This window comes from Triticum dicoccoides, chromosome 5B (genome assembly GCF_002162155.2).
Source record: "Triticum dicoccoides isolate Atlit2015 ecotype Zavitan chromosome 5B, WEW_v2.0, whole genome shotgun sequence".
In the NCBI taxonomy this organism is placed as follows: domain Eukaryota; kingdom Viridiplantae; phylum Streptophyta; class Magnoliopsida; order Poales; family Poaceae; genus Triticum; species Triticum dicoccoides.
The window spans coordinates 40463594-40482811 of NC_041389.1; the positions used below are offsets into that span (position 1 = coordinate 40463594).

General features: G+C 42.9%; 1 protein-coding gene and 1 pseudogene across 1 annotated transcript; one reads left to right on the forward strand and one right to left on the reverse strand.

Annotated features, from left to right (window-relative positions):
• Positions 1–1204: 1204 nt before the first annotated feature.
• Positions 1205–1455, forward strand: LOC119305183 (annotated as a pseudogene).
• An 8056-nt stretch (positions 1456–9511) lies between these two features.
• Positions 9512–13907, reverse strand: LOC119305112 (importin subunit beta-1-like). Its single transcript, XM_037581722.1, has 2 exons — positions 11502–13907; positions 9512–9869 (listed from the first exon to the last, which is right to left on the reverse strand). Exons 1-2 carry the CDS (start codon positions 13889–13891, stop codon positions 9770–9772), a joined length of 2490 nt encoding a protein of 829 aa, XP_037437619.1. The 5' UTR covers positions 13892–13907; the 3' UTR covers positions 9512–9769.
• Positions 13908–19218: the final 5311 nt, after the last annotated feature.

Genomic DNA, 19218 nt, shown 5'->3' on the forward strand with positions numbered 1-19218 from the left:
TTCGGTACGCTGAACGAACAGTAAATCTACCCGACCTTTCAAAACCCCAGGCCCAAAAGTCATCCGAAGATGCTCTTGGCCTCGGCATGTTTAAGATTGCACAAACGTCAGGGGCAATGAACAGCTTGCTGACGAGCTCCTCATTCCACTCCCCTACTTCATCTAATAGGTCCACAACAAGATGTACGTAATCATCAGACAATCTGCAGACTGGTCGTAAACTGGGAGTTCCTTGTATCCAATTGTCATGCCACACCTCCGTCGTCATACCATCACCGATACGACGAATGAGACCACCCTTAAGCGCTTCCCTGTCCGTAATGATTGCTCGCCAAGTAGCTGATGCATTGGCAGGGCAACCCGCTTGTAGGAAGTTACCGTCTGGATAATACCATCCTCTCAACACACGAGCACATAAACTCTCCGGATTTTCCAACAGACGCCATGCTTGTTTAGCTAACATTGCATCATTAAACACTTGCAGATCACGGAAAACCAAGCCCCCTTTTAGACTTCGAGACAGCCATCTTGTCCCATGATTGCCAGTGCATTCCTCTCTTATCAAGTGACCCAGCCCACCAAAACTTGGACATAATTGTCGTAACTTCTTTGCACAAACCTTTTGTGAACTTGAAACAGCTCATAGAGTAGGCCGGCAGAGCTTGAATCACTGATTTAAGAACTTCCTTCGCCGCACATGATAGCAATTTCTCATAGTAACCTTGTACCCTTGATCTTGACTGCTCACAAATATGTTCAAAGTTTTGTTCAGTTAGTCTACCTGCAGCCGTTGGGAGACCAAGATACTTTTCAGCAAGAGCTTCCCTATGGATTTGCAAAGCATTTCTCACTCCAACCCGAATAGAAGCACTACACCGTGGGCTAAAGAAAACTGAACTCTTGGCCTTGTTTGCACACTGACCCGATCCCATACGTGAGGCAAAGCACTAGAAAACTCCAAGGCCAAACAGAGACACGTCCGAGCTGAGGATATGTGCTGGTTCTGCGCTTCCCCCGTGCAAGTGTGCCGTCAACCACTTGGATAACCACCGCTACCCGTACAGCTCCACGCGTCCCCGGCGCAAAGCCTCTATATACTGGCCTGCCGGCGCGAGGCCTCCTCCATCACCAACAGCCAGAGCATTCGTCCACCATAACTTGAAACAGAGAACTCGGATTCGACAAGGAGCTTGCTAGGTTAGCCATGGCGTTTGTGCCGGCGTGCGTGCAGTGCGGGACCAGGGAGAACCCATGTCGGTGCAAGTTCATTGGGCCCACGCTGGGGTTCCTGGCGTTCGTGGTGACACGGCGTCATAGAGTGGCCGGTGGGCGCGGCGGTGTACCTGTTCCGCCACCGCAAGGGCCGCCGCATCATGGGACACCCCTCCAGGGTCGTCTACCCGCGCGTCTCTAGGGCCATCCCCATCTAATCCCAAGCTCATCCTAATCTAATCCCTCCCTTCCTGTGTGTATGTTGTAACCTGCTGCGTTTGTGCATGATTGATGAAGAAGATTTCAATAAAATGGGTGTTGTTTTGTGTTTGTCTTGTAATCTAAGGCGTTTGCAGTGTCTATGCTTTGTGAGGACTCCTCTCGAGTTCAAGATTTTTTTTAGCAGGAGAGTTTTGTTGGCCAGCAGCGGTAGTCATCCACAACAAATGTGCTTCGACAAAGAAAAGGACAACCCGTGCTTCTGCGACAAGTATAGTTGTGCTTCCTCCAGAAGCACAATGGTGCTTCCCTCAAAAAAAATATGAAAAAACACAATTTTGCTTCCCCAAAAAAGTGAAAAGGCACAACTGTGCTTCTGTATTCCTCTTTTTTCATAGTTTCGGTCTTTTTTTCTTGGGTTTTGGTTTTCTTATTTTTCTAGTTTTGTGTCTTTTCGGTTTTGTTATTTTTAGATTCTTAGTTTTTTGGTTTTTTTGTGGAAAAGATAATCAACCTATTAACATGGGATCCAATTTCGAAGGTCTCGTCGAGAGAAATCCAACGGTGAAAAAGGTTTGCGATTTAGACGCACGGTTCAAGAGATAAAATATTTTATAAAAACGAATCTGAAAAGAAAACCTCTCAGGTCGTGACAAATGGCACACAAAATGACACACATGCACTGCCCACTGGTCCCCACTAAAGAGAGGCATAATGGGTCGACTTAATTGAAGAGCACGAGCGCCCCTGTTGGTACAGCTAAAATCAATGTGGATGGTGCTGTTGAAAGTAGAGGAGAGCGTGGAGCTATTGTTGCGGTGTGCCACAACCATCTAGGATCATCCTCAATCACCTTTACTATAATCATGGACGTGTCAAAATTGGAATCATTAGCATGCAACGAGGCTTTGGCGTAAGCCGATGATCTTCTGATTAGGCGTATCCTCGTCTCCTCTGACGGCTCTCAGTGATCAATGATATTGCTGAAAATACTGGAGGGCGCAATGCATAGGTGATACGGGAAATTAATGGACGGAGAAGCGGTTTTTAGGATGAAAATGCCAAACGGTGACCGAGCTCCATCGAGGCCTTTATTTGAAAACTTCAAAATTGAAACTTTTCAGTTTCAAAAAATTCCGAAAATAAATACACATATACCTAGATACATAATGTACCTGTGTGCAAATTTTCAGGTCAAAATATATTAAAATATGAGCTACACCGGAAAGACAAATCTAGGGCTTTTTAGCATATGTAATGTTCATCTTCAAAGTCCATGATTTTATTTGTTTTGTGCAGCTTGTAATTCAAGGTATTCCATCCTAAAAAATTTCACACATACACTTTACATACTTGTATACATGTGTATTTTTTTCAGAATTTTTGGAAACTGAAATTTATGAATTTTGAGTTTTTCAAAATAAAGGACTACATGGAGCTCGGCCTCCAAAATGCCTTAATCTTTTTAGGATTGTCAATTCACCTGTGAGTCGATGGTGCCCCTATTTCCCGCTTCAGGCGAGACGTACGAGACTCTCGCGTGAAGCCGAGTGCAATATCAGCAGGCCCAGGCGCGCGGGAGCCACAACCACGTCTTTTTATTTCACGTTTTTTTTCTTTTTTACTTCATATTATACCTCAAAATATCCTAAATAAATATATTACAAAAGTAATAATATAAAAAACACTAGAGAAACTGTTATGCAATCATTTAAAAAATGTTAAACATGTATATAAAAAGTGTTTCTCATATATAAAAAATGTATAAACGAAAATATAATGCATGTGAAAAGGTTGATAATGTATTTCCTAAAAATATTAATCAACAATTTGAATAGAAAAAAATTTAAAAAAGTGTTTAGAAAATGGTAAGCAAGCATTCGAAAAATGTTGATCCAGCAAATGAAAAAATGTTAAATGTGTATAGAAACAATGTGGACCATGCATTAAGAAATGTTAATCTTGTATTTAGAAAATATTAATCAAGCTTTCAAAATGTTAAATGTGTATATAAAAATGGACCATATAATGAAAAATGTTAATCAAACACTTTAAAATTGTTAAATATGTATTGAAAAATGTATAATTTATTGCGTGTATGGAAAACAAATTCGAGATAAAAAATAAGTTTCAAAAAGTATTAAAAAATTATTTGAAAAAATTTAACGTGTATACATAAAATGTTTATGATGTTTAAGAAAAATGTTGAATGTGTACTGAAAAAATTAACAGATGTTGAACAAAAGAGAAGCCGATGAAAGAACAGCGAAAAAAAAAGAAAATGAAGAAAGCCAGTAGAAACGAAAACAAAAAGAAGAAAGGAAAAGAAAAGAAATCAAAAAGTGAAGAAACCTGGCAAAAAGAATGAAACCGATAGAACTGAGAAATAAACAAAGAAAACAAAAATAGAATGAAGAAAGAAACAGATCAAAATGAAGAAACAAAAGAAAAAGAAATGGTGAAACCGAGGAAAAACCGAAGGAAAGCATTGAAAAAACAAAGAGAACAGAGAAAACCATAAAAAAAAAGAAAAATAAGGTGAAAAACAAAAACAAACATAAAAATGAAAAAGAAACAAAAAAACAAAAGAGAGGGAAAACAGATCTGAACACGCGAAGCGTTCGATCGGTCGCGAGCGAACTTCGCGTGGCAGCTATCCGGAAAATCAATAAATAGGCGGGCCCATTTGCTACGCAAGGTAAGAAGTCCTTCAGCGGGAGAAGCTACCGTCTCCGTATAAGCAAGACCTAGCTCTCGTGAAAACGAAGGAAAATCCTAGATGTCGCCTTAAGCGCCGGATGTCTTTCATTGTACAAACCGGTTTTACGGTTGACCCATTTACGGTTTTTTTTCTATATAACCTTCAAAAAAAGTGCAGAACTTCGGGCGACAGGGTTCAACATATGTCTATCTTGACGCTTGTGCATACTCCTTTTTTTATGTTTTCTACGTATAGGAAATGCCCCTATGTTTTCTAAGTTTTTTTTGTTTCCTTGTTTTTTTAATTATCTTAAATGTGTGAACTTTTTCAAATTGATCAGTTTTATCCAATACAATGAACTTTTTTCATTTTTGGTATTTTTTAAAACAAGTAGATGAATTTTTTTTCAAATTATATGATTTTTATTTAAAATTCCATTAACCTTTTAAAAATTGATGAACTCTTTTTTCCAATTCATGAACTTTTTAAAAGTTTGAGATTTTTTTCAAATCTATATATATTTTTGAACTCACGATTGACCATTCAACTGGTCAACCGTAATTGATCAACCCGTTAGAGTGACCAAGGAAACCAACCGAACGCTGGCCTTCTTCTTGAACCAGCCTACTATCAGGGGCATATTGGCGCCAAGATGCTCAGCCAGTGCCAAAGGCGCCCTATAAGAGCTCCCGAAATCGAATTCGTTGGTGCCATGGATCAAACCCTGCACCTCCAACTATTGAGGGCTCGTAGCTGGGCACACAAGGTGCGGGGCTTCAATGTCTAACTAGGAAACAATGATCACAAGTACATATCTAAAATATTGTTTTGAATTTTCAAATACGTTTTTTCAGTTTGTTTCTTAATTGGTTTGTCTTTTTCTTTCCAGTTTCTTTTTTTCTTCTCTCTTTAAAAAATCAACAAATGGTTGACACTTCAGAAGTTGTTATAATTTGGAAAAAATGTATCTACTTCCAAAATTTGTTCAGACTTTCAGAAAATGTTCGCTTTTTACGCGAGAATATTGTTTCAATTTACTAAACAATGTTGAAACATTTGATTTCTTTTTCCCACTTTTATTTTTTTGGTATTTTTAAAAGTTTTTTTTACAAAAAATATTTGCCATTTTCAAAAATGTTCACATTTTACAGAAAATCTGCCAATTTCTAATTTTTATTGCGTGTTGAGTTTGTGAGTAAGTATTAAACAGAAACATTTTATGACAGAGTATGAGTTTTTCTAATTGCACGATTGTTTTTAAAAACTGAACAATTTTTGAAAAAATGAACAATTTTTGAAAATGCAAACATTTTTTGGATTTTTGAACAAAATTGGAAATCAAAAGAATTCTTAAGAAACACAATCACTTTCTGAAAAACTCAGACAATTTTTTAAGATGCAAACATTTTTTAATTTATGTATAAAATTTGAAATGTGAACATTTTTAGAAATTTTGAACATTTTTTTTGTAATTTCTAAACATTTTTCAATGTCACAAAAAATTAAGAAATTGAAAAAATGAAAAAAGAAAAGGTAATAACGAAAAAGAAACGGGAAAATAAATAAAAAGAAACAGAAACGCAAAAAAACTGGAAACAGAAAAATCGAAGAAAACCAAAAGAAACTGGAAACCCATTAAAAACGGTTCTAGAAGTGTCCCATAACGCGTTGGGAGTCCCGCTGCAGGCGCCCGCTAAGGAGCTGGCGCTCGCACTGTCGCTACCATGGGCCGGCCCACGAGCGCACTCGCTCGATCGCTCGGGGAAACGAATTCCATCGCTAGATCCGTCGCTGGCTCGGACGCTCGCTAGGAGCCTGTTTTATTTTTCCTTTTTTTTTTGCTGAAAAACCACCCAGTTTTCCTATTTCTTACGAAATAAAAACAAGTTTACAAATGTAAAGAAAAAGTTCATGCATTTGAAAAAAGTTTATCTCTTTCAAAAAGGTTCATCGATTTTTGGAAAACGTTCATTGATATTGAACAAAGTTCATCAGATTTTAAAAAAGCTCATAGATTCCGAAAAAAGTTCATCGAAATTGAAAATAGTTCATCAAAATCAAAAAAACAGTTCATCCAATTTGGAAAAAGTTCATCGAAATTCAAAAAAAGTTCATGAATCATGAAAGGGCAGCACTCTGCGCCGGCGCACCGGCCGAAAGTTTCGGCCGGTCTGGCCAGATCCGTTCGATCTACACGCGCAACCGTTAGATCTCTCTCTCCCGTCTTCTCCAGCACCCATCGTCAACCTCCCGCACGGGGAAAAGGAGAAGGAAGGAGAGCGCCGCCCCCGCACACGAGCCGCACCACTAGCCTCCCCGCGCTGCGCTTGCAACCTCGTCGCCGCCGTTCGCATCCCTCATCGCCGTCCGTCGTGTTCTTTGCAGCTCCTCGCCATGGCGGGTCGCCGCTTCGACATCACGCTTATGTAGCACTGGCCAACAACGGTTGCACCTCGTCGCCCCCATGGTTGCAACACCAGGTGCGCGCCCAGGCGCCCTTCGCCGACCCTCGCCGCCAGGTGCATGCCGCTCACATCGACGCTGTATCCCTGGTCACCACTTCCATCTGTCGCCATTGAAGCAAAAAAATTCACCGGTGGAAGCTTTGCAGGTTGCCGGTTGCAACAAAATCAGAGTTGAACATCCGGTGGAACCCGTGATGCGCCCAGGTTGGTTGAAGCAAAATCGACAAATGCTTCCAGCAAAATTGAACACCCGTTCCAGCTTTTGTTTGGTCGGTTGTAACATTTTACGGTGTCGTCGGCGAGGGTGTCAGGAGCTCCGGTAGGCGGTTGAAGCAAAATCGAAAAACGCTTCCAGCAAACGTGAATGGCCGTTCCAGCTTTTGTTTTCGCCGGTTGCAACATTTTACACTTGAAAACATCTGGTTTGTAGCAAAAAGACAGGCGCCATCGCCGCCGGCGACGCTTGCGTCGTCCTGGTTGCAACAAAATTGAGCGTCGGTGCTAGGTTCCTCAAGACCAGTTGCGGCAAAAACGCAGCATCGTTGTCGGCGGAGGAGCGGGGTGGGGGGGGGGTGAGGACGGAGCGCGGGGAGGCGGCGGTGGAGGCATCAGCTTGGCAGCGGCGAACGGAGGGTGAGCTCGCGGCATTGAGGTGAAAAAGGAGAGATTGGATCGGGAGGAGGAAGGATGATTATATGGGCCCAAAAAAAAGAGGAGCGGCCCACTACGTTCGCGCTGGGCGCGTGATGAGGCGTGCGACCGGCCGAAGCTTCGGCCGGTGCACCGTCTGGGAATGTTACAAGTTCATCGATTTGAAAAAATGGTTCAACGAATTCAAAAAAGTTCACATGCTTGGAGACAATTCATCGGTCAAGGAAACAGAAGAAAAAGAAAAAACAGAAACCAAAAAAGGAAAAACGGAAACGGAAAAAGGAAAAAGGAAAAAGGATCGAATAAAAGTAGAATAGTTAGATGGTTAGCACAACTGCCCTTGTTGCCGTGGTGGTTACAGCAGCAAGCCCTCGAGGAGGAGGTCGCAGGTTCAAATCCTTTTACAGCGTGTTCATTTTTTCTCTTTTACCAGAAAAAGGAATAGCCCAAACTGGGCCGAGCCCAACAAGCCGCGCCTGCAGGCGCCCGTTTGCGAATGGGCGCTGCGTGGTCATTTTTTCTTTTTTACCAGAAAAAGGAATAGCCCAAACTGGGCCGAGCCCAACAAGCCGCGCCTGCAGGCGCCCGTTTGCGAATGGGAGCTTAAGCGCCAAATAGGAATCGCCTAACGCGTTGGTCATTGTGGTAAAGTGGGCGGGCCATTGCTGGCGCATGATTGTTTCGCCTGACAGTTTGACACAGAGCGTTAAATAGGAGTTTAAAATCGGAAAATCCTATTCGCCGCACGCTGCGGCAAATTGTCGCTGTTTCGCAGAAGCGAGCGAGCGAACCTTCGGGGTTGGGCCGGCCCGTTTAAAGTTGCACAGATATCGGTTTTGCCAACCTTCTCTGATGTTCCTAGCCGGTTTTTTCCGGTTTTGGGAACCTTCTAGAAGGTTCCTGAACCGTTTTTTATTTTCATTTCTTTTTCTTTTTCGTTTTCCTTTTCTGTTTTGTTTTGTTTTGTTTTTCTTTTTTTCTTTTCCTTTTCAAAAATGTCCATATTTTCAAAAAAGTTCTCTTTTTAAAAAAATGATCATATTTTCGAAAAATGTTCAACTTTCAAAATTTTGTTCATGTTTTCAAATTTTGTTCGGAGCTTAAGAAAATTGTTTATGTTTTCAATTTTTGGGCTTTTGTTTCGAAAAATGTTTCCGATTTCAAGAAAAATTCACATATTCAAAAAATGTTCACTTTTTAAAAAATTGTTCAGGTTTTGAAATTTTGTTCGGGAGTTTAACAAATGTTCGGTTTTTCAAATTTTGTTCAGAATTTCAAAAAATGCTCCCGTATTTAAATTCTTTCATAGATCCAAAAAAGTTCCTGCTTTTGAATTTTGTTGGGAGTTTCAAAAAATATGTTCCCATTTCGTGATTACAAATTTTGGTCAGAACTTGAAAAATGTTCACGTTTCAGAAAATGTTCAAGAATATTAAAAAATGTTCGCGATTTCTATTGTTTGGAATTTCATGAAATGTTCCATTTTAAAGTTTTTGTTCATAAAATCCAAAAATGTTCGCGGTTTCAATTTTTGCTCCAATTATCATGAAATGTTTCCACTTTTCAATATTTTTATATATTTAAAAATTCCCGTAGCCGGTTTTTTTTTCTTCAGGAATTCAATAAATGTTGGCACTTTCTTGAAAATATAGATTAAAAAAAGTTCAACCTAGTAACTAATTCAGTTTCGCTACAACCATTCCGGTTCCACATCTATCGTTAGTTCTTTAAATCATGTACTGCTCTATTGGCAGCAGTAGTCGATAGCCTGAGTGGCTAGTACTGTTTGATAGTACGCAGGCCGGCCCAGTCAGCTCCCTCTCTGTGCGTCAGGCCGCCAATTTGACGCAAAGCCCATGGCGAACTGTCGCTATAATGCTTGAAGGGCTATTGTATGACCAGCCCATTTAGCTCGCCAACTATTTCCTTCGCCGACTGGGAAAATCATCTGCTCGCCGAGTGTGCAATTCAAGACGCAAACTCAACTTATAGTATGCGTTCTCCTCTTCTAAAGAAAATAATTACCAGATTTTTATAGATTAGAAAATACTCATGAATTCTATTTTAAAAAGGTCAAAAGAAGTCTTGAAAAATATGGATTAAAATAATTCATTTGAAAATCTTTTTTTCGGGGCAATTCATTTAAAAATCATGATTTTTAAAAATGGCCGAACAAATTTACGAATAGAGAATAAATTATCTGAATATTTATAAAATATTCATGAACAAACAAACATAGAAAAGTAGAGAAGGAGTACGAAAGTGAAATAGGTAAAAGAAGAAAAGAACATGAAAATAAAAGACTGAAAAAAAAACTAGCGGAGAAAAACACAGTAAACAGAATCAGGCAGAACTTTCATGAAACCAGGAAAAATATTTACGCTGCAGTTTGGCTGTTCATCCAATTGCCACCAAAATACATCATCATACTAGCAACGCCACACACATGTTGCTGTCCTTCCATGCATCTGTGGCAACTTGACAAAAAAGAAGCAGAACGAGTTCCTCCTCATATATGTTACTACCTCCATAATTCCGAAACCAGTCCCTTTTTCCATGACTCCGCTGTGAAACCAAACTGATCCAACACATCAACTGCAGCGTATGTCACCATTGTACCCCTGAAACAACGAAATCAAAGATGCACAACATAATCATATCAGCAGCAGCAGCAGCAGCAGCAAGAGGAAACTATATACTGTTATAAAACATGGAACTGATAGAAAGGGACTCCTTTTGTTTGCAGATTGTGCATTTTGTTTCACAAAGTAAATAGTTCCTGAATTTCAGCTTCTATAATAAAACAAGGTATCCACCTAATTTTTATGACAGTCTTACTCATTACAAGTACTCTACCACAGACGCATTTCTTCTTTCAGTCAACAACCCCCTTCTTTGAAGATCCTTTGCATCTAGACCGAAAATAATAGTCCAGAAAGAGATTCTGATTATTGAGCTACATGAAAGGTAGCAAGTTGACAAGATAAAAGGGATGGATTATTGACTGGATGAGATGACCCCATGCAATGGAGCGGAATACTTGACTAATACTGCATGGGAAGGAAAGACTACCCAAGTACCCATATATAGCTTGGAGAGTGAAAGTTCCTCACAGGCGACAAATTTAACAAGTAGAATCACTATGAGGAAATTATAATGTTGAAACTTGCGACATTCCTTGTTGTAATCCTGACACAAGAATGCTCCAGAAAACACAACAGCCAAGTAAAAATGCACCTGGCTAGAGGACACATTTCAAAGTGCAGTGTGTGCTTCAAGGTGCTTTGGACGAGCAATAAATTAATGAATATCAACCTCTATATTTGTCTTAACATTACTGTTTCACTATAAAATGAACTGAAACCGCATAGTTTTCTGGTTTCAACTCGTGCATTTTTCTCTATTGATTGATCGGCTTAGTTAGCTATTTTATACTAATAACAGAAAGTGCTGATATCAGCAAATGACATTTAAAAGTCTGGTCCGCCAATCTTTTAAAAGTCTATTTGGGAGAAACAGGAACAGGGTTCCTTTCTTTCCAGATTATTAGTATAGTACTCTTCCGTAAGAAATATAAGAGCGTTTAGACCACTAAAGTAGTGGTCTAAACGCTCTTATATTTCTTCACAGAGGGAGTACTAAATTGCCTGCTCTGCCAACCTTCTTCATTTTATCTAATAATATCTACTTTGCTCCACACTGTTAAAAGTAATTATATTTCTTTACAAAGGGAGTACTAAATTGCCTGGTCTGCCAACCTTTCCTCATTTTATCTCATAATATCTACTTTGCTCTACATTGTAAGTCTAACTTGTTGTAGAAGGGCAACTATAGAGTCCCTTGCCGAGTAACCACTATGGGAGAGCAATTAGGGGCTATGTCCCCTATTAATTAAAATGATGGTAATGCGCAAATAATCATATGGAGCAGTCACCCATACAAGAATCAAGAGCAAGGCAACTAATTAGAATGGTGGCATGTGCAAATAATCCTATGGAGCAGTCACCCATATAAAAAACAAAAGCAAGGCAACTAATTAGAATGGCGGCATGTGCCAATAATCATATGGAGCAGCCACCCATATAAGAAATAAGAGCAAGCTAGGCAACTAATTAGAATGATGGCATGTGCAAATAATTGTACGGGACAGTCGCCCATATAAAGAAACAAGAGCAAGGTAACTAATTAAAATGATGCCATGTTAATCGTATGGAGCAGTTGGCCAAAAAGAAGGCATTGAACATCATGTGCACCTGCTCTTGTCCTCGGAGACAGCTTCAATGAACTCAACTAGATCCGCTGCTACCTTCAACCCAGATTTTCGGTCTTTTATACCCCTCAATATGCCAGAGTAAGCCTTGCATATTCCCTGTCTAAGCTGGTTACCGTAATCAACCTTATCCTCATCATAATATCTTGGGTTAGCAGCTTCTTTCAGCTCTTTCCTAACAGCCTTCAGGTACCTCTCCTCAAAAATCTTGCCGATAGCAAGAGCAATCTCTCCAAAGCATGCCAAAATATGAGGTTTAAGCTCGGGTTGTGAGAGACCTTCGTAAAGAACATCCATCATATGATCACAACATGGCAGGATTTCATCTCCCAAGGCATGAAAGATAGTGCCAATCGCCTCTAAATAGATTGGGGAGAATAGCTTCACACTGTAATACTGCACAAATATTGGCATGAAATCCAGAAACTTTGGACCGACAGCACGAGCGAGAGCACCAATGGTGAGCGCTGCTTTATCACGTGCAGTAGAGCAGTCGCAGGTCAGGACACGGCAAAACTGAAGCAGCATAAACGGAGCAGACTCCCTAACCTTGTCCGAGTGAAGTGAATTGCCCAGTTTTTCGATTATGGCGTGCAGTACGTCACACAGCAACGCCTGAAGATCATGCTTGTTAGTCTTGTCATGTGATGAAATTGCTTTGGCATCAAGCGCGGTGTTTAATCTTCTCATGATACGAGGCATTAAAACCATAATAGCTAGTACAGCATTCAAATCCCTTATGTTGCTTACTCTCACAACCTCAATCAATGCGCCATAAGCAGACACAGATGCTGGAAGCCCGAAAGGGGTCTTCTTATCAAGTTCTGAAGCAGAAAGGAGAGCACCAATAACACCACCAAGAAAAGGTGAAAGCTCAGATGAGATTTGCTTTTTTGAATGGTCCACCTCAGATGAGATTGCCACATTATAACCTCGGGCAAGAAAATATATAGCTCCACAGACTTCCTTGGACACTTCTGGAACATCTTTACCACCCTTCGACAACGCAGCCATGATGCGAGGAAAGTCTTCATTTGTGAAAAATCTTTTATCAAGAGCTGGAGAATGCCGAAGCTCAAACACCCGCCCCAGAGTGCATGCAGCGGTGCCTCTTACCTCCATGTGTGGGTCTTCCATCCCGTCCATCAACAAACCGACCACGGGAGCGAGTTTCTCAATAGAGGGCCCTTCAAGCATAACGCCTAGTACAGAAATAGCTGTCTTGCGACTATGCCAATCTGCCATTTTGATGTTACCCTCGACAAACTGCATTGCAAGTGGGACAACTGCATCCCCGATAGTTCTAGCGACGAGGCCTAGGCATGCCACAGCACTCATGAAGATGTTCAGTTCATCAACATCTCTTTCTTGGTGTAACGACAGAGTTTGTAGCAGAAGTGGAACAAGCGAACAGAGGGGCTTCTCAGTAAAGTGACAATCCGCGCTCGCGAAAGCATGAGCAAAACGCTTTTTTCGTTCTCTGAGTTCAATCACTTTTCCACAAATAGTACTCCAGAACTCGATACATTCAAGTGCAACTGTTTCCGCACCTCCTTCCAAGCCCAAAGCTTCAGTTGTACGGCTGAGTGTGGTTTCCATGTAAGGTTCTAACTCCATAATATAATTGGATGCGATTGCAGTAAGGCAGACGAATGCTGCATGCTTGATCTCCGCTGCTTCATCGTGTTTAGCTGCATCACAGATTGCAGCCATTATACGATTTCTGCAATCATCATCATTTGCGAAGTTAGCAAACGTAAGAACATTCCGTAGAGCTTTGACCGCTGCAAGCCGGACTTGAGAACTTTTCCCTGCCTGGTGGTTCATTGCCCGGATGACGGCATCCAGAACACCATTAATTGTGTCCTTGTCGAACCTCAAGTTCTCCTCCTCAAACACATACTCCAGCGCCTCTAGAGTTGCTTGCTTTAGTGTAGGAGATGCACCCTGCTGTGCCATGTTGTGCAGTAATCTGCCAATGAGATCTTGCCATCTCTCGGAGGGTGTCTCAATATATGCAAGCCTGCCAATAACCTGTGATGAGGCATGCCTCGCCTGAGGAGCCGAAGATCCTAGAGTTATCAGCAATGACTCCTTAATCTGGGATTTGATACATGGACCCAGATTGTTCCATTGTTCGATGAGGAGGCTGTTATCTTCAGAATACTTTCCTTCCACAGAGTTCCTCAGGATAATGCCAGCAAGGTATCTGCACTCAGGTGGACTTGCCTCACTCGAGAGCTCTGCTGATAAGGACAGGAGGAAGTTGGGACGATTACGCTCTTGGAGCTGCATGAGTTTGCCTTCTGCTGCTAGCCTTATGTTGTTATCCGGATCCTGAGCATCTTTTAGAATCGAAGTGATATTATCCATAGCTGGCTGTATCAACTGTCCGTCCTGGCAAACATGAAAAAAGCATCCAGAATTGGTTCAGTTAGAAATAGAAAAAAGGGAAAGAAAGCAGCCTGGTTACACACAAACTAACAAAGAAAACGGTCACAAACCGTCCTAAGAAAGGGCCACTAGACAAATTTGACATATATATAATCTCCAATGCAAAGACAAATGTGCTGAGTATACGGCAAGGTAAAGAGCGTAAAAATGCAAAGACTAGGAAAACTGCTGACACCAGAACAGAGCAAAGAGAGGAGGGAGTTTCTGGACCAAGCTGCATGGTCCTAATATAATCTCCGATGTAACCCAAGAACTTACTGAAGCATGGATATACGTTCGGGCCTAATCAAGGTGACTAGGTGAGATTGGGATTTGCTAGCTAACAGCCTTTATGTGTTTTTACAATGTTATATATATATACCCAAAAAGTGCTTTGGAACATTAACTGGGAAAAATCCTAGCTAGCGAAATAATACCAGCGTACGAAAACATAATATATATATACTTTGAACAGTGCATTATTTCAACATGTAAAATAAAATAGTATGCTAAGCTGAAGCAGCAGTTCAAGACTAAAAAAACTGTACGTATGTACATATATGCAGATACATACAAAGAAAGAATGGATTCAACCAATGAGGACAAAACCTAATCGAAATTAAAGTGTTTCTTTATATATAGATTGAGAAAGTAAAATAAATTCCTTGGTGAAGTAGTGCAAGCAAGCAACGGAAAGAGACAAGACCAACTAATTTCCTTGTTCCATATTGATGATGATGAAACTAAATTAAGTAGCACCGTGGTGTGGTGTGCGCAGTCAGGGTACGTATATAGATGCTGTATATAACCAGAAGGCCCTTTAACTAGTAAATTTAGGGATTCTGCTGTGCTGGACTTTGGGTCTGATCTAATGCATGCACTAGTGTTTAATTAATCTATCGATTAATAATTGTTGTATATGCTTCTCCAATGGGGAGAGAAGGAAGGAATGTCAGTCCATCCCCATGCGTGATGGACAAGGATGTAGCTAGCTAGAGAGGGAAAAGTTGGGTTTCTTCCGGGAGCTAGCATCAAGCCAACTTGGGATCTCCGGGACCGAAGGGATTCGACTAACAACTACGTACCTACGGCGACGGACCTCCAAGGGAAGGAGCTTGAGGAGGCGGGCTAGGGTTAGGGTTAGGGATCGAGCCAGAGCCAAAAGCCGAGAGAGGTGGGGAGATGGAGCAAAACGAACGAAGGAAGGCGCGCGGATCTTACCAGCGGGGCGGGAACTCCGCTTGCGCCCGCTCCAGGTAGAGGAGAGGCGGTGGCGACGAGCGGCCGGCGGAACGTGGCTTCTCCGCTCGCTCCCGCACCCGGTACTGGTGGAGGAGAGGCGGTGGCGGCGAGCGGCCGGCGGAGCGTGGTTTCTCCACTCGCTCTCGCTCCCGCTCCCGGTGGAGGAGAGGCGGTGGCGTCGAGCGGCGTGGTTTCTCGTTTTCTTCAAGGCCTTGTTTGGCACAAGGGAGTCGGAGGGGTTTTGTGGGGATTATCCCCGCGAGGCCTAGAATCCTCGCGAGGCCCAGACAGCCCGTTTGGTACGCGAGGGTTAGATGGGCCAAACCGCTCCATTTCCCTTCGATCCCCTTCTACCCACGGGTTTCAGCCTTCAGAACACTCGAGAGAGGGCTCGAGGATTTGGCCTCCCGACTCCTCGCAAGACGCCGCCGCCAACTCCTTCCCGAGACTCTCTCCAAGTGGCCGTGGTGACATCAATTAACTCAGCTATCCCACTGTGCACGCATAACATTGAGAATTTTAGGGCCTGGAGCGGGGACCGCCGGGGCATGGTCTCAGTCAAATCAGCCTATCACATGGTGTTGAACACCAAAAATCAGCGGGAGAATTGGATAGAAGAAAATGCTGGGATCTCAGAGGCGGTGTCGGAAGGAAAAGCATAGACGTCGCTGTGGCATACGAAGGTTCCGTCGAAGCAGAAAGTTTTTGCATGGCGTTTAGCCCAGCACTCAGTACCTACGGCCGACCTTTTGCACCACCGTCACATGTCACAATCTCCTCTATGTGCTTTGTGTGGAATCCCAGACTCGTGGAGGCATGCACTGTTGGACTGCACCATGTCGAGGTGCATTTGGGCATTATTGGATGAACATTTGGTGGAACAGATTAGTTTGAACTCGGATGCAAATGCCAAGCACTGGATGTTCGCGATGCATGATGCACTGTCTCAATCAGAGTTCGTAAGACTGATTATAACACTCTGGGCTGTTTGAAGAGCGAGGAGGAAGACAATATATGAAGATATTTTCACTAGCCCTATGTCCACTCACCAGTTTATCAATGCTTATTTGAGTGATCTTCACGACACTGCAGCACCAGGAAGAAATGCTAACGCCCAGCCTATCTTGAGGCCGAGACAATGGCAAAGCCCGCCGGCGAGCCTGGCCAAGATAAATGTTGATGCAGCAACTAGAGGTATGCAGAGAAGGGGGGCGGTTGCTGCTCTTTGTCGGGACCATGATGGAAACTTCTTGGGGGCATCGGTGGTCAGCTTCGAAGGAATTGGAGATGCTGTACTGGAGGCGTTGGCTGTCCGGGAGGGATTAGCACTCGCTCAAGATTTGAATGAACAAAAGGTACAGATAGCTTCTGACTGCAAAGTGGTGGTGGACGATATCAAGAATCAAAGTATGACAAGTTAGGAGCGATTATACAGGAAATCATAGAGTCTAGTAATACTTTTACTATTTGTAATTTCGTCCATGAATTTAGGAGCTCGAATTTTGAGGCTCACAATCTAGCGAAGCATGCTTTTAAGTTAGGGGTGGGTCGCCATGTTTGGTTAGGACACCCCGGTAATCTTTTGCTCGTCCCTGTAAACATTGTGACGGCATAATAAAAGCTTCATGTGATTGTCTCAAAAAAAAACTCCTTCCCAAGACGCCACCGCCGCCTCCTCCCTGCCGCCCGACGCCTCGACGCCGGCGTACTGGACTTCTCCTCGGTGGTAAGTCATCGTCTCCCCTCCTTTCCCTCGTCGTCTAGGGTTTGCCAAAGAGGGCCTCCAGGAAAGGGATGCACTGGTGCGGGTTGAGGCGTAGCAGCGGGTGCCCGACGCCGGCGGCGAGGTAGGCGCGTCGCGCCATGGTGGCCAACATGAGGGCGTTGACCCACGTGGTGCCGCACTTGGGGAAGCTGGCGACGATGACGTCGTCCCGGCGGGGCTCGAAGCGGTGCTGTAGGGCGATGGCCGCTGGGACAGACCACTCCGGCAGCTAGAAGCCATCGTAGAGACGGAGGCTCGACAGGCCCCTGGGCCTCGGCGCGCACGGCATGGCGGAAACAAGGTCGGTGTCGGCATCGGCATGCTCGTCCAGGAGCTGCTCCGACACGCCGGAGACCAAGCCCGAGTCGGCTTCGACGTCCGTGAAAGGGACCGAGGGGAGCACTCGGTGCCTTCGCCATTGACGATGATGTGGATGAGAAGAGTATGGAGTATGGAGTGGACAGCAGCAGCAGCAGTACTATGCCTGCTATCTCTTCTTGCAGTTGTTCAGTGAGAGCCTATCTGTTCTTGCATTCGTTCTATGATGTGGATTTGGAAGGAATAGTTCTTCTATGTTGTCTTTGACAATCTTGCAAAACTGGAGTAGAAAGGACATCCCGAAAGATGCTACCCTGCTTTGAAAATCAATAGTTTGCTGATTAGCTGAACCCTATCCAAATTCTTTGCTTCTCATTGATAACTGAGGACTCCAAGCTATTTTGGGTTGGTTGCCGTAATGTGTTGATTTCGATGATGCTGTTTTGATTTAGTTTGTTGGTTCCTTGCTCTAGTTCTTGTAAGCTGAAAATCTTCATTCTTTTTGCAGTATCTTTGTTTGAAGATACCAACTGCTGTTATAGTAATTCATAATTTACTAGTTTGTATCAGGTTTTTCATTTATTTTTCTCCTATATTTTTTATAGCCTAATGGTTGATGCTTTCTGTTTGAGACACAACTTGACTCAAAACTGAATAATGCAGTAGTATATTATCTTTGTATGTTCTATTATCTCCTCCAAATACTATGGTGTCTTGCAACAAGTTTACTCTAGCAGTTTTGGCTCTATATAAACATGTTGGTCCTCAATACTGAGAAAAAGATTAAATGTAATCCTACATGAGATTATAGGCCTCTGTTTCTTTTTCATATATGTGACGCCCCCGATTCAATCGTACACTAATTATACACGCAAATGTGTATGATCAAAATCAGGGACTCACGGGAAGATATCACAACACAACTCTAGACACAAAATAAAATAATACAAGCTTTATATTAGAAGCCAGGGGCCTCGAGGGCTCGAATACAAGCTCGATACACAAGAGTCAGCGGAAGCAAACATATCTGAGTACAGACATAAGTTAAACAAGTTTTTCCTTAAGAAGGCTAGCACAAACATCAACGATCGAAGAGACAAGGCATCCTGCCTGGGACCTCCTAACTACTCCTGGTCGTCGGCGGGCTTCATGTAGTAGCATCCATCAGCGGTGGCATCTGGCTCCAGGGATCCACCATCTGGTTGCATCAACCGGAAAGAAGAAAGAAGGGGGAAAGGGGTAGCAAAGCACCCGTGAGTACTCATCCAAAGTACTCGCAAGTATCAGAGCTATACTAAGTATGCACTAGTATCAAATGGAAGGTTTGTATCTGTGGAATGAACTGCAGAATGCCAGAATAGAGGGGGAAGGCCTAGCCTATCGAAGACTAGCATATTCACGCAGCTCCTCGCATCTTACCGCATGTAGAAGAGTAAAGAATAGCAGTTTATAATTAACAAGCATGTTGTAACATTAATGCCAGAAAGCAATCCCGGAGCCACATATCTCAAGTATCCATTTGTAGTTGTATAAGATCAGGATATAAGTCTGAAGGTCCGTTAGCGTGGACATGGCTATTAATAGATAATCTTCCCTGCAGGGGTGCACCACGTTTTCCAACACGCTCGATCACTCTGGCCGGACACACTTTCCTGGGTCATGCCCGGCCTCGAAAGATCAACATGTCGCTGCCCTACGTAGGCTCAGCAAAGAGGTCCCCGTCGGTCTACATCCTAAGCACTCTGGGGTCTAGGCCCATCGCCCGTTGCACTCCAGGTCGTTGTGCGTAAGGGGATACCAGCACCACCCGTGAAGTGGATGGCACGATCCGGCCCGGCATAATGCTGAACTGGACGTCTAACAAAGCTTTGGCAGATAATGTGACGTCGAGGCCCATAACTATTCTCGCGTGGTGGTTGATGCGTAAAGGCCAAAGGCCAAC

What these genes read in the sequence shown, in the direction of transcription:
- LOC119305112 (XM_037581722.1), bottom strand. Translation starts at nt 13,891, where the DNA reads ATGGATAATATCACTTCGATTCTAAAAGATGCTCAGGATCCGGATAAC. An exon ending in GTCTCCGAGGACAAGAGCAG is followed by an intron (nt 9,870 to 11,501) that starts GTGCACATGATG and finishes TCGTTGTTTCAG; the next exon opens with GGGTACAATGGTGACATACG.